This window comes from Thamnophis sirtalis, unplaced genomic scaffold, assembly GCF_051295495.1.
Source record: "Thamnophis sirtalis isolate CommonGarterSnake01/CBP01778 unplaced genomic scaffold, rThaSir2_p1.2 scaffold_10, whole genome shotgun sequence".
NCBI lineage: Eukaryota > Metazoa > Chordata > Lepidosauria > Squamata > Natricidae > Thamnophis > Thamnophis sirtalis.
Window position 1 is genome coordinate 18,138,575 of NW_028261390.1, and position 20,885 is coordinate 18,159,459.

At 38.2% G+C, this 20,885-nt stretch overlaps 1 protein-coding gene across 4 annotated transcripts in view; it reads left to right on the forward strand.

Moving 5' to 3' along the window:
- The first annotated feature begins 205 nt into the window (after nt 1–205).
- The window catches only part of RAP1GDS1 (Rap1 GTPase-GDP dissociation stimulator 1), a 90,346-nt gene continuing 69,666 nt past the window's right edge, over nt 206–20,885 (forward strand). For 2 of the 4 annotated variants that reach the window (XM_087724119.1, XM_087724120.1), the window contains exon 1: nt 209–525. In XM_087724119.1, coding sequence (XP_087580245.1) covers nt 522–525 — 4 coding nt within the window. In that variant the 5' untranslated portion in view covers nt 209–521. Of the gene's footprint in view, nt 526–20,885 lie in introns of all 4 variants that reach the window. The other 2 variants (XM_087724121.1, XM_014055937.2) reach the window with 2 other exon arrangements.

A 20,885-nucleotide genomic window follows, 5' to 3' on the forward strand; every position in this document is an offset into this window, starting at 1 on the left:
GGGTGGACCGGCCCGAGCCGGGGCGGCGGCGGCGCACGCGCCGGCCCTCCCTCCCTCGCGCAACCACCCCGGAAAATTCCCCCTTCGTTTCTCTCCGCCTCCTTTTTGCTACCGAGAGACAGAGAGAGAGAGAGGCAGAGCGCGGGCGCAGGCAGCCTTTCGCTTCCCGACGACGGCGGCGCGCGTGCACCCGAGCGCCCCCAAGAGAACCACACACAGACGCACACACACACACACACACACGCACGCAGCCAGGCGCGGCAAGGAAAAGCACGGCGCGCTCGGGCTGGCCCCCTTTGGCTGGTTCCCCACCTCCTTCCGCGCCTCTGCCCTGCCCTGCGCCTCCTGGCCGCAAGCAGCTGCACTAGCCCCGGGCCCCGCCTGTTTCTCCCTGGCGCGGGAGAGGCGGAGAGCCAAGCAGCCCACGAGCAGCAGAGGAAGCCGCCGCCGGGAGGAGGGGGGAGGAAAAAAAAAAAGCAGCGCCTCGCCGCCGCCGCCTTCCCTTTTCCTGTGGCCGAAACATGGGTAAGTTGTCCCGAGCCCGGCAGGTCAGTTTCATTTCTCCCGGGCTCCGTCAAGGTCCGCTGAAGCATCCCCTCGAGCCGGGTCCTGGCTTGCGCTAAAGGGACAGCCGGCAGCCCTTTAAAACCAAACCCGCCTTAGGGGCGGATGGGGTGGAACAGGACGGCGGCGTTGTTAGCAAGTCGGGGGCGCGTTCTCCCCCCTCGCGCGCTCTCCGTCTTTTTTTGGGTGGGGGGATAATCCTCCATGGATTAAACCCCCCCTCCTCCTCCTCCTTGCTCTCAAGTCCGAGCAACGGGAGAAGGAAGCCGACTACTTGTAACTTCCTCATCCGCACATCCCCTTCGCTTTCGTGGGGGAGCCGGAAAAAGCAAGTGTGCTTTTTTTTTCCCCCTCCCTCAGTTCAAGTGTCGGGGCGTTCCTATGACGCTGCTCTGCCAGGATGTCCGTAGCGGGGGACAGGAGGACTGCAGGTACCCTGAGTAACCTTAGTCCACCCGGGGGATGGTTGAGGTGGCAGCTGCTAAGGTCTTTCCAAGATGGAAAGAAGGAGCTGGGAATGAGGAAAAAGGTTGTCCTGAGTTCAGGTCTTGCCACCTTATCAGTAACCAAGAATCCCACTTTTCTAATGAATTATGCCATTAGCATTTTCCAAAATCAGTTGCCAAGTTTCCCTTGCCTTATCTGAGCTGGACATCATTTCATTGAAGTGAACTCGGTTTGGCTGTAGGTCTAAGACTTTTCTTTCCTGAGCATTGTGGGCATATTATTCTCGCTGTGTAAGGTAACCTGCCACGCAAGCGTCCTTACAAGGGCTCCTGTATACATCATTAGATTTTCTTACTAAGGAAGAGGAACAGGGATTACTTCAGACGGGATGGTCTGTTATGGGAAAAAAAAGACATGACTGCATCGTCATTTAGTAAAACAGTCAATTAAACTTCACTAAACGTCTTAAGGGAAAAGCTGCACCGGTCAGGGATACCACTTACTAACACAGCATTTCCAGGCCACACTTACTCAAATGTCAATTGTGCTGAAGTTCCTTGGATTGTTTTACCACTGAGCACATTGGGTTAAACTACTTGTAAGGAGGCCTAGTCTGGATCAATGCCTGGAAGGGAATCTATCTGGTTATGGAGCATAAAGTAACCTTGAATTCCAATATAGTTGGAATTATTCAAATATAGTAAGGAAAGAAATACATCTAATGGTTCTATGCCGTTTGCTTGTTTTGAGACTTATTATCTGCCCCCTTTGCATAAGTTGTTTTTTCAAGAAATGCTTTGTGTTGTATATATGTGAAACCGAGAGAGCGATTAATGCAATATCATAATCCCTCACTTTAAGCAAGCAGTGCCACCGAAATAATCTACCTTGAAATATCAGGACTAGTGTTTTTCTTTTTTTTAAGTATGGCCTGTTCATTTCATTAATTAGCCATTGCTGTATTTTTTCCCCAAACACTGAGGTTGAGAACTGTATATCAAACCTGCTCTTGCCTCTTTTTTTTCAGAAGCTGTTGGTAGTAGTGTGGACAAACAAATAAGAGCAATCTCACTAGTGGCTTTAAGAGATGTACGAGAGGTGATTCTTTAATTTCACATCAAAAGTTCTGAAACTTCTAGGGGCAACAATGGTCATAGAGGGAAACCATTTCCTTGCAGATAGTGAAAATGCTTTTGGTTTGTTTGCTTGTTTTGCATTATCTAACTTTGGAGGATAAAATATTATATAGCTTCTTTGGAACTCCACAAACCATCTTGCTTCTGGAGTAGCCAGGAGACTCTCAGCTCTTGCCTGTCCCCATTGCTAATCTGTACCTGCCTCTATTGCATCTATACCAAGATTCCGCTGAAGGATGTTATATGCATGTGTAACACTCACATTAGACAAAATGACTAGTTTTCTCCTTTACTTTTTCTCTCATCCCTAAGAAAATATCCATCATTCAGAGTGCTGAATTGTAAATATAGGATGGGTCCAATGTTAGGACTCTTTGGCTTGTCTATGTTGGTCTGATCTTCCCATTTGTGTGTGTGTGTGTGTGTGTGTACATACATATATATGCATGCATGCATGCATACATACATACATACATACATACATACATACATACATACATACGAGAGAAATGCCAACCCTAAAATAGTCCCTGAGAAAAGTGAGGCTTACTTCGTCATGTAAGTTGTAAGTAGTTGGACAATGTCTCTCTTATTTCAGCAGGAGGGAAGTGAAAAGAAGTGCCAAATATAAAGTTTAATTGACATAATGGGGATCTGCCACTATTGGAAGCCTGCGGAGAAGCTGGTGTCCACCAACCAAAGGAAAGTGGTGTTATAAAAAGAATTCAAGAAATAAAGTACTGAAGGAGATGGTAAAGGTTGGAGGCTGACTAAAGGGAAGGGATTACTTCCTGTCTCACCACAATCCCAAAATACACTTCGGATCAATCCTAGTAGTCTCCAGATTTTCCCTTGGTGGTAAAATGTTACACATTTTACACACCTTGAAATTGATTCGTAGGATTGTTTGCCTTACTTATAAGGTGGGAATCAGATGAAAGCAACATCAAACAAACGAGAGAAAGTTGTTTCAGCATGATTGTGCTGCACTAAGAAGCAAATGGGTAGAGGGCCTAATGCTGTGTTTACACAACCTCTTACCCATGTTTACTCACTTCTATTTACTTTAATTATTTACATTTCTATAACAACTAGGCCCAAATTTCTGGGGTTGTACAATAAGAAATGAGTTGTAGATGCACAATATACTAGCATGGTTAGCTAATTTGTAGTTCTTTTTTTGGGGGGGGGGGTTTGGCAACCTAGCACAAACAATATCCAGTCCTGTGCCAGATATTTTCAATTTATGGAATGGTTTTCCCCAAAGTCTAAAGATTTAAATGCTCTAGATTAAATCTTGTTCCTAAATGTTATTATTAATTTCATAGTATACTGTATATTGTTTCAGTAGTTTCTTGCACGTACTGTTTCAGACTCAATTTGAAGGCTCCTGGGGTTTTTAATTTATAGTGCAAGCTGGGTTGTGAAAGTATATATGAGTCAAGTCTCCAAGAAGAATTGGAATATTCCCAGAATGCTCTAGTTATTTCTATAACTTGTTTCACCCTGAAAAACTTACTTGCTTAAGGCATCAAAATCTTAAATCCTTTGTGAAGGCTAAAAAAACTGTTAGTAATGAAGTGTCCAGCTAGGTCACTTAAAGAATGTCTGGAGAAAACCATGAAAGCTATTTTAATTTCTTTGATCCACTCAGACGTTTAGGCTGGAACTGAATGAATCTGTCCACTGCTTTTGCCGATGTTTTGAAGTTTAGGAACAGAAACATGCAATGTAAATCACTCAAATAATAAAAGCAGTGTTCCTGAAGGTTTATTTTCAACGGAGCATAGGACTTAAAGTTCTGATGGCCGACTGTTGAATCCTGTATGTCCATACTTTCAGAATTACCTCATATTTGTTGCACTATAGTCTTATTTTTGTATGAGTACGCACAGCTCTGTTTATTAAACACATTGTAAGTATTTTAACTTTTAGCATTTAGCTGTACACCTTTTTATTATATGAATCTCTTTTAATATATTAATCTAATTTTAAATATAAAGGTACTGCCTTTAATTACAATTAATCATGTACAAAGGTACAGACTTTGACTGCAGTCCTATAGCAACCTTCAAGCATGTCTATAACCATTGCTAAAATATTTCTGTGGGTGCTGGTTGTAACATTGGACTGCAAGCTTTTTAGGAAAAGGAGCTACTGCTTGCATTAATCTTGTAACTGCTGTGCACGTTGTGGATAATTTATGATGTCGGTTCCTGTGTCTCCCTTTTTAAAATAGACCCTTTTCTCTCTTTCTTACTTTAATGTACCTGTGTCTAATAGCTAGAATTTCTTTTTTATCAATAGGTGATGCTGTTTTATCTGTGGATTAGTTTGCCTGTACTTTATGGAGAGTAGTAAATGTATGTATATATCCATACATAAGATAAGCTTTTTCCTTTGACTTAGACTGGGCTCATGTATGCTAAATCACAGTTTGTTTAATTATGATTTGTTGCATAAGCTGGCTGCGTTCAAACACATGAAATGGCAAATTACAGTTACAGCCATGATGGACATTCACGTGGACATCGACTCGAGTCACAAAGCTTGCCTAGTCATAGTTTAGTTGTCTTTCCTTTGCGTAAAAACTCTCTAGCCATCATCTATACTGCTTTAGTCATCTGGAATACTTTCAGCCAGTTTGACTATTCATAAGGAGCTACCAGAAAAAATAAGAAAAGTTAAAATATTGAAGATATTATAATCAAAGGATACAACATATCACTGACAAAAAAAAAAAGGGAGGAGGGGGAAATAGGGTGGGAAAGGGGGCCTAATGAATAGAATGAAAGAATAGTCTGCGAATAGAATATGGAGCCTCAAGTATTTGGAAGCAGATTGTTTTCAAGGAAACGAGAATGAAAGCAAGAGTTGGATGGCAGAGATGACAAAGGGAGAGAAAGGGAGAGGCGAGTGATTCAGCAAAGGAAGCCAAGAAACTCCCGAGACTTGGGCCAGGTGGTCTCTGTATAGTGACAAGAAGAATTGCCGGGTAAAAGTTGTCAACGACACTGGGAACCTTGGTTGATTTTTCACGCTGGGACTGCCTCCTCCTAACATAATTGCAAGGTTGGTTGGAGTAATTACACTGCTACCTTTTGCCAGCTTCATAGATACTGCATTGCTGCTTAATGCGTTGGACGCCTTGTTTCCCAGCATTGTTTTGCTGTGACACTGTTGCTTGCAAAGGAGAGGAAAAGAGGAGGACGAGCAAGGAAGGAACTAAAAAGGTTTGGAAAGGCCACTGCACTGTTGGCTGTATGTGATTTTACAGGCGCTCCTGCTGTTCCTGAGGAAATCTCCAAGAATCAAAGCTAGGAATCTTTGCGGTTGTCCTTGTTTTCTGTCAGCAGGGAACACGCCACAGTCTGATTTGCAGTCTTCTCCTTTTTTTGAAGAGAAGGCGTTTATAACAACTACTTTGGAGGGGGGAAATCACAATAAAATGTAATGAGTTCTGAACATAGATCTAGCTTGAAGCTTCTATGCAACATCTTTACGGTTAAATCTTCCTATCTGCTTTTTACAGGATTTATTTTCTGCACTTGTTGGAAAGCCTGAGAAATATATTAAGGCTGATTTTCTTTTCCCAAAGCCCCAGAACTAAGTGTTCCTTGTGACTCTCTGCCCACTTGGTAAATCATGTCAAAGCATCAAAATTTGCTTCTCTGAGCACTAAATCGCCAAGTCGGTTTTATGATTAAATGGTTTGAATGTTCTGCACCTAAGGGGATCAGGTACATAGTTTTGTTTCATATGGAGCTTGTAAAAATTCATATTATTTTGATAAAAAGATGTGTGATATTAATATATTTACTTAGCAGTGTGTAGGTGCTGTACAGTTCTAGAGCTTTACTGTCATTTTTCTGATGCAATCTTCTTAGACATTAATATTAAACTGATTCAGAGAACTGAAATAAAGGGTAGCAGGTAAGATTTTTGGCCTGCAAAAAATCGAGTTTTTCAGATGTGGTATAAACATTGCATTGAATCATATATATTTTTTTTTATTTTGCAGATAGATCAATGGCAATGCCTGTAGTTCAGGAGCAATAGTTGTTTTCATGAGACATATTTGTCACAGCATGCAAAATTATGAAGAGATGATCTTTTAGTTCATGGGGGCTGTTAAAATAACTTTGAAACTAATTTTAACTTTAACAACGCTTATGAAATTATTTTTTCTTTTAACAAAGCTTAGGAAAAAGCAGGAACTAGTTTTAAAGCATAGAATATTATATGGATAAAATACTTGAAATGTATTTTAGAAGCATATCCTGTATGCTGTAGTTCTAAGACTTTTTCTTTTGTTTTCATTCCTTGCCTTGCTTTATATTTATGGAATATGGAATAACAGAATTGGAAGGGACCTTGGAGGTTCAATCCCTGCTCAAGCAGGAAACCTTATACCATTTTAGACAAATTATTTTAATGGGATAATTTTTTTTCTGCAAATAAGATAACAGAAAGGGAAAATCTTTTTGATAGTTTACATTTCTATTTAATCACAAGGTGCTGTTTATTGTTATTTTTAATTATTTATTACATTTATACCCTGCTATCAGAATTAATTCTTGTTGGTATTTGTATTGTATATAATGCATATTTGTATTGTATAACAAATTTTTTTGATAGATTTTTAAATGCAAAAAGACTTTGAAATTACATGTCAGTATTACATTAACACTGCAACACCTTGCAATGAACTAGCTAGGTTCAATTTTAACAAAGTATCAAATCCCTTTCACAGATTATTTTTAAGAAATGACAAAAGTATTGACCTGGCTGTTTCATTGAGCAATGCAAAATCATTAGGACTACAGCCTCTAAGCCAGTTGACTTCAGGGAGAATAAAAATCATTTAAGGTACTTTTTAAAAATTTAAATCATATTTATTTTGTAAGAATGTGAACACATCAGATGCAAGTTAACAAATCTGGAATAAACTTTTTTCTAAAAGTGGAACACAAATATGAATAATGAATAAAAATAATGTGGATACTATTTATATACTAGTGATACTTTTTCCCTACATCCTAGAAAAAGTATTCCTCAAATTCTAACAATAAATAGTTTTTAATGAATTAATGTAAAACTTTAAAAGCTGCAAATACACAAAGAACTCAAAACAAGTTGTTCCAACCTCATTGGAAAATTATGGAAGCCAGTTCAAGATAATTTTTGCAACGAACTTCTTCCTTTTGAGAAATTCTATAAGATGAGCAAATGAAGATGTACTTTCATTGTACGACTGTTTTGTAACTTTACCCCAGAATTATCTGCTCAGTCATTTTTGTATGATGAATTTAAAAAAACAAACAAGAAAACATTTTAGAAAGATGACAGTGTAGATTCTCTGTGCTTGCATATCTGCCTATCTGCTTTCTGATCTCAGATCAGACACACGATGACTAGTATGAGAAAGCTTGATCCTAGAGCTAGAATGTCTTAGACTTTAGTATTATTAATCCTGAATATATTCTGAGCATAAGTAAGGGAGGAGGAGGAGGAGGTTTAAATAAATTGATGTAAGCAGTCTGCTGCTCTAGAAGATGAAAAAAGAGAAAATTAATGAACTGTATCACACTGAAATTATTGGTAAGGGCATAAGAAGAAAATATACACTCTTCATTTTGAAATAAAAATAACCTCAGAGTGCACGCTGTCCTTTTAATAAGCTGTTTGAGTACAGTAAAGACAGATTAATACAGAAATAACATTGGAAATTTTAGAAAGAAAGATACATTTGGAAAAGACACCAGCAAAGTAAATTTCATTTTAATACAAATATCTTCACTCATCATTGTAATCAACTATCCTTCAAACAAAAGCCATTGGGATCAGCTGTACTGTAAGGATGAACATTATTGAAAATCATAGGGATCAGTGGTTGTTAGCTTTAAGGGCAGTGTGACTTCCTCTGAAGGCCATCTGGTGGGTAAGTGGTGGGCTTCCTGGTACAGTTGGTTGGTCACCGAGAATAGATTGTTGAGTTAGATTGTCCAGGCATTCAATCCATTAGGTCACTGCTTATGTTCTTAAGATGTTTGTATGTTGTATGTTTATTATACTTGTATGCCGCCCTATTCCCGAGGGACTCAGGGCGGCTAACAAACAAGTGGGGAAGGGGGAGATACAAAAACAAATAAGACAAAAACAAGATACAAAAACAGCTTAAAAGCTACACAACAATCACAGCAATTCAAGTGGGGCTGGGAACTCATCAGCGCCAGGCCTGCTGGAACAGCCAGGTCTTGACGGCTTTGTGGAGAGCCTGAAGAGTGGTGAGGGTCCGAATCTCCATGGGGAGATCGTTCCAGAGGGCTGGAGCAGCCACAGAGAAGGCCCTCCCCCGAGGGGTTGACAGTTAACATTGGCTAGCTGATGGTATTCGGAGGAGGCCTAATCTGTGGGATCTAATTGGTCATAGGGAGGTAATTGGCAGGAGGCGGTCAAGTGAACTTAGCATAGAGATAGCAGGTGACATGGCAGCAATTTATTTCTATCATAGCTGATGACTTCAGTTCGATAAGCCCTTAGGGCACCATAAGAATTAACAATACTTGAGGGGTAACCCACTCCAGCTGTTATCATCAATCCCCTGTGGAACCTCCCATCATTTCTATAATGTCCTTTGTAGCAAATGTATTACTGCCATGTAACATCCTAACCTCCATAAAAGATAACTTCTCCCAATGGCCAATGCAATCAAATAATTTTTAGATCATTACAAAATGCTAGAGAATATGTCTTTGTGAATCTATTTTCAGTTACAAGCTTCATGTATATTTATAAAAAAAACTTAAAAGAAGTTAAGGTCATATGAGCAACTGGGTTGAGGTTGCAAAATGTGTGAACATCGAATACAAAAGGCAGAAAAATGACTTGTGAAACCTGTGTTTCTTCTGGATCTTTTATCTTCTTTCCAAATTCCAAATGTTTGATTAGCAAACTTATGAAAAGATGTTATATATTTTTTCTTTTGTTTGTGTCTGATTCTCCTAGACTGCCTGGATAAGTCCATGCAGTTCTCTTATAGCAATGTTTAAATCAAATTTCAACACACTCAGCATGACTGCAGTTTAAATATATTACTGTCGAATCCATTGTATTTAGTAACCTAACCCCATATCCAAATCATTCAAAGGTTTCTAATTCCATAACCAGGTCATTCATAAACAGACCAAATAGCGCAGAACCTATGATGGAGCCTTGTAGTACAGAAGTCATTACCATTTCCCTGCTTAGTACAAAGTTGCAGATGTATACTTAGATAAAATTGTTCAATTAGCTCTATCCATCTAATAGCAGTAGAATCTACCCCTCATTATGTCGTCATTATCACAATTTCATGTGAAATTGTTGTCAAATGCTGATCAGTCTGTCAAAAATGATCAGATTATGCACTTCTCTGAGCTTGCTTTTCTTCCTGCGGATACTTCATTACCAGGTTTAAATTGCCCCATTTTTTTGTAGAAAAAAAGCAAATTAAACATTAGCGACACCAGAAAAATCTATTTGTTTTGTGCCATAGCTTAAGATAGTTTGCATTAGTGTGATACCTCAGTTTCATTGTCCATTTATGTAAGAGTTATTTTTATTTATTTATTCATTTGTAGCTGCTTATCTCAATCAATGGCCCTGGGTGGTTTATAATTTTAAAAAATGTGCTGGAATAAACACAATAAAATATTTTAAAATGATAAAAAAAAAACTAAAGAAAAAAATGATGGTCCAAAATAAATATGCATAGCAGCTGAGATACTTGATCAGCTAACAATAAAGCTAGGAAACTGGGCCCTTAGCAAATTCAGCACCCCAGATGCGGGAACACAGCCAGTTTCTTTTTTTAGAGCTTTTAGAGCTAATAAGGTCAGGGCCATTCTAATCTCTTGAGGGGAGGATTTGCCATAAGTCAAGGGCTACTGCAGAAAAAGCCCATCGTCCAGTCCCTGCCAGTCAACACGCCTTGCCTGCTGGGAGCTGCTGCATATCCTATCTGCTAGATCGAGTTGGACGGGTAGAAAAAGGCAGTTCCTAGGGGGATATTGAATTATACTGAAAGCTAGAAGAGGGACATCAATTGCAGGATGGTGGATTACTTTTATTTTTTACAGTCTTTGGGAAGATGGTGCACAGTGCATTATACATACATAGCAATTAGAAGGAGGATCTTTATAGATTGGACAGCAGTATCTAAGGATATTGGAATATGACCATTTCTAGATGGTCTCCTGATGCCCAGTGGCATCATTGAACAAAGCACAAGCATGGATGTGGCTGTTTTTGAAGATGGAAATATAGAAAAGAGATGGTGGGAAATAGCTAAATTAATTTGTCTAATTTATATAGATAAATCTCCATCTTACAGCAAGTGATGCTGGATGCATAAATAATCTAGGCAATAGTATTTAAATGGATTAATTATGTGCCATCAAATGAATACCATCTTGTAGGTCCCACATGGATAGGTTGTCTCTAGGATGATTTTAATAGATACTGGAGAAATAAAAACACTGGCCTATTTGAATAGGTATCACTTCGTTCTTTTAAAAATTTCAATATGTACCATATTTTTTGGAGTATAAGACGAACCTTTTTTACTCAAAAAAGAGGCTGCAAATCTGGGTGCATCTTATACATCGAATACAGCATTTTTTTGCCTCCCAAAGCCCCACCCCTTCATCAAAATGGCCGTGCATACCTTTATGGAGGCTTTTAGAGAGCTCCTGGGGGCTGGGGAGATCAGAAATGAGCAAAATAATGGGCTGATTTTTGCCCCAGCCCCCAGCAGCACTATAAGCCTCCATAAGGCTATGCGTGCATTTTTTTAAAATGGAAAATGGGCCCGTGTTTGCAAAAAACTGGCCATTTTTTGTTCTTTTTTGGGCCCCCATGCCCCCAGGAACACTCTGCAAGCCCCCCCCAGGCTATTCATGCCTTTTTTTTAAAAAATGGGTCCATTTTTGCAAAAAAACGGGTCATTTTGGGGAGGTTTGCAGAGTGCAAAAACTTTTATTTTCCTTTTGGAAAGCTCTGATTGAAGAGAATTACATTGATCAAGTGCTGTGCCAGCAGAAACAACTACCTATGTACTGTATTTTTCTCTCTCTCTATTTCTCTCTCTCTCCCTTTATCTAACTACCTACCTAACTACTCTCCCTCTCCCCACCTATCTACTATATTGCTCTCTATTTCTCTCTAACTATCCCTCTACCTACCAACCTACCTACTCTCTCTCTCCCTATCTACTGTATTTCTGTCTCTCTATCTCTTTCTATTTCTCTCTCTATTACTCTACCTACCAACCTACCTACACTCTCTCTCTCTCCCTACCTATCCACTGTATTTCTCTCTCTCTCTATCCCTTTATCTACCTACCTAACTACTATCACTCTCTCCCTTCTGTATTTCTTTCTCTGCCTCTCTCCCCCTCTATCTACCTAACTACTTTTTTTAAAATTTGCCTCTTCAAAACATTGGTGCGTCTATAGTCCGAAAAATGTGGTAACTGCTTAGCAAAATGGTAAAAGAATTGACTACATACTTGAATACACTGAAGAAATTTGAGGGTGAAAACTTTTAAGATATGATACTTTCATAATTAAAGCCATTAATATTGAATAAGAAACAGTAGATTATACTGCATTGGAGAACACCTCAGATAGAATTAATAAAAATGAAATTACTATAGTTTATTATCAGGACTGACAACATAAATTCCAACCTTATTTGCAGACACAGCTGCTTTTTAATTTTTTAATTTTTTTTAAACAGCATTTTAAATAGGAACTAGTTGAAAATATGATTGTGTTAGATTTACTAAATAGGGTTTTAGCATTTAATGAAGCAACACCTTCATTCTTTCAGAACACTTAGAGAACTTATGATGGAGAACTATTGCTAGAAATTTTGGTCAAAAGAATGTTGAAACTCTACACTTAAAAATGGACTAAATTCAAACTGTTTATGCTTCACATTTCAAAAGATTGCATAAATTACTATATACAGACAAGGAGACGGAATAAAAGTGTAAGGAGCAAGGTAGCATTTATAGTATTCTCTGACTGAAGCACATTTATAAAAAGACACAGAATAATTGACGATTTTCAGAACAGTTCAGTCTTCCTTGGAGAAGGGTTGCAGGCTAAGTAGGAAATAATTTTCTCACTTGAATTTTTGAATCCTTTCAGATGTTTGGGTGGATTAAAAAAACATTTTTCTTTGTAGTTTATATAGTCTTCAGCTACATCAGATTTCAAATCTTGGATAATGGTTGTATTTTAACCTACATTAATAGCTGAGTGCTGTATGAATTCACTTTGTTCTTAACTCTGAAATAAACCAAAATGTAGTTAATAACAATAGCTGGGAGTCTCTCTGCATGGGTAGTATTAGAGAGAAGAAAGAGGGGACCAGGGGTGAAATCCAGCAGGTTCTGACAGGTTCTGGAGAACTAGTAGTGGAAATTTTGAGTACTTCAGAGAACCAGTAGCAGAAATTTTGTGTAGTTCAGAGAACTGGCAAATACCACCTCTGGCTGGCCCCAGAGTGGGGTGGGAATGGAGATTTTGCAGTATCCTTCCCCTGCCATGCCCTCAAAGCCACACCCACAGAACCCGTAGTAAAAAAAAATTGAATTTCACCACTGGAGGGGACAGTCAAGTCCAGAACTCGAATAGGCTTCATTCCCTTAGCATCCCTGTGGAGGTAGCCTATAAATTAATGGATCTCTGCATCTCTCTTGTTGTGCCACTAAAATTTTGGCATAAACCATCAAGAAAAAATACACTTGTCTGCTCTTTCAAGATTTTATTTAAACTATTAAAATGATCATCTCATAGTCCCAATACTTGCATATCTCGTGATGTGTTGCAGTCCCACTAATGTTACTTTCCTTGCTTTGATGTGCCCAACCCACTACCACATTTAAGTAAAAGGACACCCAATATGTGTACTTTGGGTTTACGAATATAGGAAGCAACACACTAATCAATGTCTTCTGTTTGTTTTCGTTTTGTTTTCCTACGCCACTTAGTTTTTCTGAGATCAGTGTTGGACTAAAGCAATAAGCAAATAGAATAAAATCCCTTTGACTGGCAATAAATAAATGGCTTTATTTTAACAAAAAAAAAAAGAGAAACTAAATGCCTGCACATATTCTGGCTTGAAAAATAATCCGATTGGTTCTTCAGTTTAAGTGGAACAATCTTCCTTTGACTTTATTTATTTGGTGGTGTCTCAGACTGAGGTTTCTGCCTACAAATGCCTTGAATTGACCTTATATATAAAAAGCCATACATTCTACCACTGAGGTTTACTCTAGTTTTAGGGAAACAATTCCCTCTCTCATTTCCTTTGAGTAAGAAATGCCTCTGTAGTTTTAACTGGATCAGTCTGTCAATGCAACTCATAAGAACAATTCTTGTAATATGTTTTTCCCCCTTTTTACAACCCTGTAATCCCTTGCTTTTGGGGTAGGGTCAGGATGACCAAATGGAGTTGAGTATTTACTGGCTGGATGCCCTTCCTGATGCCAATGGAGTTCGCAGCAGATATTTTCTCTTTGTGCTCTGATAGAGAAACATCTGTCTCTACCTAGGATTGAACTAGCAACTTTCTGAGTGAGAGGTGAGAGTCTTCACCTCCAGGTCACCACATTGCTCTTCCTGTCATACATGATAATAATGTAATAATGTAGCCTCCTGAGGGAAATGCGTTCTTATGGAAAAGCAGAGGGATAAAGTTCCTGGGAACGATGCATAAATCTACGGCCTCTAAATCTACTGAACCTGTGTGCATAACATGAGCCAGTTGAATTTTCTCCAGACTTATTCTTGTGTATACAACTCCGTGATGCAAGTCCTTTTGGGAAAAGCTAGCTTAAAACGCGGATGATCTAATGGTAGTGGGGGGATGGATCATTTCCTATCTTGGCATCATATTTCTGTAGATAACATGCCTGTTTTGTTTTCTTCTTAAAAAACTGGGCTTGGTTTTTATTTTGAATCTGCAAGCCAAACCGTACCTTTCTTGAAATTTGTTTTAGGCATCTGTTCAACACATTTGGAGATGAATTGCAAAAAATTATTAATTCCTTGTTGAGTGCTGTATTTAGCACCTGTCAGGTGGGTGATAGCAGCCACATTCACAGCGGAAATAGCATAGTAGCTTTTGGCCCGCTCGGAAAGGGGGGGGGAATTAAATACACAAGATCAAATGCATATTGATGGAAGAAATAGAAGATGATTATGTCCATGCTCACATTTTGGATATTAAAAATAGCTTTTGGAATTCCTTAACTATTTAGAAGTAGTGTATACCAGTTTCCCAAACCGACTGCATGTTTAATCCCTCCTATAAGTATATACATGCATATGATTTTAAACTTTGTTACGTTCTACAAATGTTTGAACAGATGTTTGATGAGAAATAGTATGGAAATATTTCATAAAAAGAGTTTCCCATCTCATATTAAGAAAGTAGAAGTTTGTCATTGGTGAACATTGCTCATTGAAGGAGCACACGCCTTTAGCAATCACTTAATTGTGATCAAGTGTACTGAAGTGTAAAATCTCTCTCAAGCTTGCCTGTTAATGACTTTGTGGGACATTTCAATGTAATTTTCTCAGCAGTAAAAAGTGCTTTGTCAAAGCTTTTGGTGACCATACATCTCAGGCTGGGCCATCTTTCTAAGGACTGTTTTGACTATTCAAATTGATACCAGTATTCTACATTTTTCCAACCTTTTATGTCCTCAGGGCCCAGATTTCCTAGAGTCATGTTGAGTAAGAATTATGAAAGCTAAAATCCACATATTTAGAGGACTGGGATATGGTTGAGAAGGTTGCTTTGCATTGTGTTGTAAATTACTGTAAAACTCAATGAACTATTTGGAAATGATTACATACTAACATGTGTCAATATATAAATACAATTGAAATAGACTTAGACTTTCATTTATTCACATTAACCTATTATTTTATTATTTAATTTTATTTGTTTTCAGGTTGATTGCATTATTTTGTTGAAGTTGGACAGCTTAGCTGAAACAATCTCTACTAACCACAAGACATGAGAGTGTCTCATAAAAATCCCAGCCTAATGGAAGTGTTGGCCTATACCTTTAAATGTCGCTATTTTTGTGAAAACCAAAAAAATCAAACTTTAGCAATGCCAGAGTGTTCCTAATATTGTTTTGTTGCCCTCACTGATCTCTGTTGCTTGTTTTGTTTTCTGCTGAATGGGTTTTGAAATTATAATAATAACTTGCCAACTTTTATCAGCCAGCCTGGTTTTTAAAAAAAACCTTAATTATTGGAAAAGATGATTCATTCAGTAGTAGATGTGGACTAAAGTGCCATTGGAAAATACCAGTATTACAAAGTCTAGAGCATCTTACAATTGAAATAAAAATATATATAGAAGTATATAGCAATAATGGAAGCTAATATCTCCTTTAAATTGATTTTAGTCAGATTTCAGTAAAATAAAATATGGTTAATATTGGGGATTTAAGGATCATTTACATTTTGACATTTGATTGGAACAGAGAGACACTCTGGAATAAGAATTTAATTATATATAATCCTTGTGTACATTTGGTAGAACAAAATATACATTTAAAAGTAAAATGTGTTGGCTTCTGCAATCTTCTGCTCTTTTATTCATTGCAGTAAGAAATATATTGTTAAATTGATTAACTGTTTCCATTTGGGATCCAGACAAAATATATCTGCAATACTTCTTTTCTTTCTTACCCCATCATTAACTGTGTCATTTTGTTTTAAAATAGTTGTTTTATATCTGTTGATTCTCCCAATAGAATTAACTGTTAATATTAATGTTAATATTGTTAGCTCTTAACATTAACTATTGCTAGACATCTGAAATGCAAAGATTATTGCCTGGATAAGAATTGCTTTGTTGCTGGCAGAATAGTAGCAAATAAATATACCTTAATATCCTTTGAGGAAGGACGTCATAACCTTGGAACAAGTAAGAAAGCTCTTGCCGAGATTCCCACTAAATGTGTCTTTAATACAGTGTTTCCCCCAAAATAAGACCTAGCCGGGAATAAGCACTAGCATGATTTTTCAGGATGCTTATAATAAGCCTTACCCCAAAACTAAGCCTTAGTTAAGATTATAAGCCAGACGGATACATTTATTATTGTGTTTTCCTGAAAATAAGACATCACTTGAAAATAAGCCCTAATCATCTTTTGGAACAAAGATTAATATAAGACCCAATCTTATTTTGGGGGAAATACAGTAGTGGAATGATCAAGACAAAAATTCATCCCAAAGACATAAATGCCCGTTAGACTTTGACGGAGAAAGCAATATTTTGGCTATCTTGGATCCAGATTATGCAGAACTTTTAACATCTTTATGGGAAATCTATACTAGAGAGGAAAATTAGTCAATTTAAAAGCTATTGAGGTATCTCTTTGACACCTTCCTAGAATGATTTAGGGACGTGGACACTGTATATCCCTTGCTGGGTTTTCAGCAGCATTTTATATAATGCCTTTAGGAAAGACTCACCATTGATATCAGTCTTAAACTGATATGTAGTTGTTTGATTCCTGTGTATATGTTATTCCTCTTCTGTGCATTAATTTAAAGGCATGAATGGATATGTATAATGTGTCTATCAGATCTCTTCAAAGGAGGCCATAGAGACAAAAAAGGGGTTGTTTTGATAGAACATGGCTTAAGCAGGATGTGAAAAGGTATCAGAATGAAGACTTCTACAACTGACAATTCTCAGAACAAGAATTATAGAACGAGAGATTTCTACTTGTTTTTTAATCTAATCTTTATTATTTTTAACAAAACAATATTTAATATTAAGAAAGGGTTTTTTTTAAAAAAAAATTAAAAGTACACACTAAGAAAAAAAATGAAGAATCTATCTTGTATTTTATATTTATCAATAATTGCTTGGTTGCTGGTTTCACCCAGCAAATGATCTGAACACTTTGGTGCTGGAGTACAAATCTGAAAATGTTCCTTGTCCAAATTTTCAAGGTTGAAACTTAGCACGCTTGCCAGAAGGTAGAAGAAAGGATATTACACTGTCACCTTGGTGAACAAAAATATGAAAACCTAGTCAAGGCCTTTTTTGTGCTTTTTTTAGCCATGAACCTTGAGCCAACAGCTGCAGAGCTAACTTCATGCCAAGTCAAAGTCTCTTTTTGAGATAGCTTTCTTTTCTTTCTTTTTTTTCTTCCTCTATCTTTGTAGGGCATCCTGTTTGCGGTTTTTTTTTAATTGCGACTGAATGCCTGGGATAGCAACAAATCAAAATCCAATCAATCAGAAACACATTGGATTTTGTTGAGATTAGGAAAAGGGATTAGGTGTGTACTTAATTATTTCCCACAGGAATTATTTTTTGCTGAATGACATTCTGAATTTCAGATAGGGCTCTATTTTTTCACAGCATTGAATGAGAAATAACTTTACTGTACAGTTTAGAGGAGAAGGTAATTTTCTGAGAATGCACTGTAGTTCTGTTGCAGCTAGCATCTATACCATAAATTAAAAAGTTACATTGAAGCCGAACTTAATACCTTAATACCTTAGCCTGGGGCTCTGTGTGTGTGTTTGTGTGTGTGTGTGTGTAAATAGGTGCTGTTCCATCTAAGCACTATTCTTTATCTTTCTAAATCAACCAAGATTGGTAATGTTGCCTTGATATACAATTGTACTCAAGATCATACATTTTACGTCTGATTTGTAGTGATTTTTGTAATCTTTTATTACAAAACTAATTTTTATTGCAAGTGCTTTTTTGCTACTTCAGTTGCCATACACTAAATAGCTTTGACTCCCAAGTGCCTAAGAAGCTTATTTTATTATATATTGCGAGTTCTGTGATTGTGGGATCTTAGGTTAATAACGTCTAGAGATCTGAATTATAATGAGCTGAAATTGGCAACCATTAATCCAAGTATTCATTGAAACATTTATTTGCAGCCATTGATTTTAGCCAAATTCATATAAAATTGTAACAATCCTTATCAGTCCAATCATCTCTAATATTTACAACACAATTTCTCTATCTTGCAGCCATTGCAAACAAAACAGCTTTTTTTGTACATGTTCATCTGCTTCTGACAATAGAAAATAGTGGGTTTTTTCCTTCTAAATTAGACTGATTCCGTTGGGTTAACAAGGGCATAGTAAATGTAGCTTTAGGTTCCTGGTAAAGTTTTCAATGTAATAAAGGGGTATCAAATTCAAGGCCCAGGGGCCGGATCCGGCCCGCAGGGTGCTTAGATCTGGCCCGCAGGTCTGTCCTGGATACAGCAAAGGACCGGCCCGCTGTGCCTCTCCAAGGAAAATAGAACTTGAGTGGGCTGCATACGGCCTTCTCGAGCTCCATTTTCACTGGCAGAGGGTTGCAGGAGGCCATCGAGCCAAAAACAGAACTTGGGTGCCCATTTTCTCTGGCAGAGCACTCGAGCCACCACAGGCACCCCTAACACGAATGACATTGAGCTGCATGAATGAAATCAAGTTTGACACCCCTGATGTAATAGGCCACATCTTCCACATGCAGGTTATTACAAATGCATAAATGGTCTGTAGTTGTTCATCCTTTAAATTTTCCATCCAAGTAGGCTGTTGGCACTGTTTGAAAGCAAAGTTCTGTAAGAGCTTATCTCAGAGAAAGGAAGGCAAGAGACTGTAAATAGTAATGTTCCTCTTCCATCTTAAAACATTGATATGACTTAGCTAAGCTTTCATACATTGTCTCTATCTTGTCTAAAATCTTTAAAAAATAAGTAGTCCTTTAGTAGGGTATGATAATTTATGTCACTCAGCAGTTGAATAGTGTGTGTGTGTGTGTATAGTATACAGTTGTATACTTGTAATAGTGTATGATAATTCATATCACTCAGATCTAGTGAGAATTATGAGAGTAGTTTTAGATACAAATTTATCTATTGCTGTTAAATTGTTTATCTTATCTTGCTTATCTTATAAAATATTTTTCATTGACATATTGATAGGATCACACACACACACACACACACACAAAGTAAAGGCACTATAACTAGATAGTAGTACCATACAAGATGTGTATTCTATAGGGCAGGGGTGTCAAACTCAAGGCGACCCACGGGGTGCTTAGATGTGACCTGCAGGACTACTCTGGAAACAGCGAAGGACTGGCCCACAGTGCCTCTGCTAGCAAAATGAAGCTGGGAGGGGCCGCATGCACCCGTCCCCAGCTTTTCACTCACAGAGGATTGCAGGAGGCCGTCCAAGCCGAAAATGGAGATTGGGAGCCCGTTTTCACTGGCAAAGCGCTCAGATGCCACAGGTACCTCTGACATAAGTGGCATCAGGTTGGCCAGGCCCACCCCGGCGCCCCAAGGTCAAATATAACTCTGATGTGGCCCTCAATGAAATCGACACCCATGCTATAGGGCAATGAACTGCTGACTTTTCCTACTTAGAATTAATTTTATACCCAGTAACCTTTTCTAGAACTTCAGTTTTCATACTATTAGTATTGTAATATTTTTTTTCTTTTAAATATAGCCTTGTCATTTATAGTTGATTGAAAGTAGATGAACAGTAGTTATGGCTATAGAGAGAGATTTTAAACAATTAAGGGAATTGAGACAACTTCCTTTGTTTTCAACTCGCTAAAAGTAATTTTATTTGGTATTGGTAAATGGTTGGAAGTCCATAAAAACCTGTGTTGATCTATTATGAATCAACTATAAATAATTCTTGACACAGAATGTATTCTAGAAAGAAACTTATAAATTCATTTATAGCAGTGGTGGGATTCAGCCAGTTCGCACCTATTTGGGAGAACCAGTTGGTAACTTTCCAAGTAATTCAGAAAACCGATTGTTGGAAGAAATCTCCTTTTGTTTTTTTCCACTTTACAGGACTAATCCTGCAAGGAAGGCAGGAAGGAAACAATCTAGTGTTGTTTCTAGCCTAATCTTTACTGATCTGCTTACAGAAACTGCCTCTCCGGTTAACCCTTATTACATTGTAACAGCTAAGGCGAAGCGTCCATCGACCTGAGTGACCTTGAGTTGGCCATGCCCACCCAGTCACATGACCACCGAACCCCACCTACCCAGATGGTCATTAGGGCAGAGAACCGGTTGTTAAATTATTTGAATCCCACCACTGATTTGTAGCATTAAGAATTTACTGTGTAAAAGCAAATTTGGAAAGAGAGCCTCTGGAAAGAGGCTGGTGGGCACGTTTGAAATTTTGAAAGCAAAAATGATTTCACAGAGTTGCTGCAAGGGTGGGTACAGCTATTCAAACCCACCTATTTATCAGAATGTAAAAACTTTCCCTTCTACCCACTCTTACAAAGTTATCTTTACCTATTATGAGTGGGGGGGAGTGTGGATGGGAATATCTCCAAACAGCCACCCACTTAAAAAAAAAAAAATCAGGAGTGGCATAAAATCAAATGGTTGTTAAGAGGCGTGTTTTGGACATCACTGATATTCATGGGTTCATTTGGGGAATTTTCATGTTAGAAGTAGAACCGTGATGGTGACCCTATGGCAGGCGTGCCACAAGTGGCACACAGAGCCCTCTCTTGGAGCATACGAGCCATTGCCCTAGCTCAGCTCCACCACATATGTGCCTCCTGCCAGGCAGCTGATTTTTGGGTCTCTGCTGCACCTATGCAGGGGCAGGGCACATGTGGGAGAGGCGCTTGCATATGTGTTGGGTT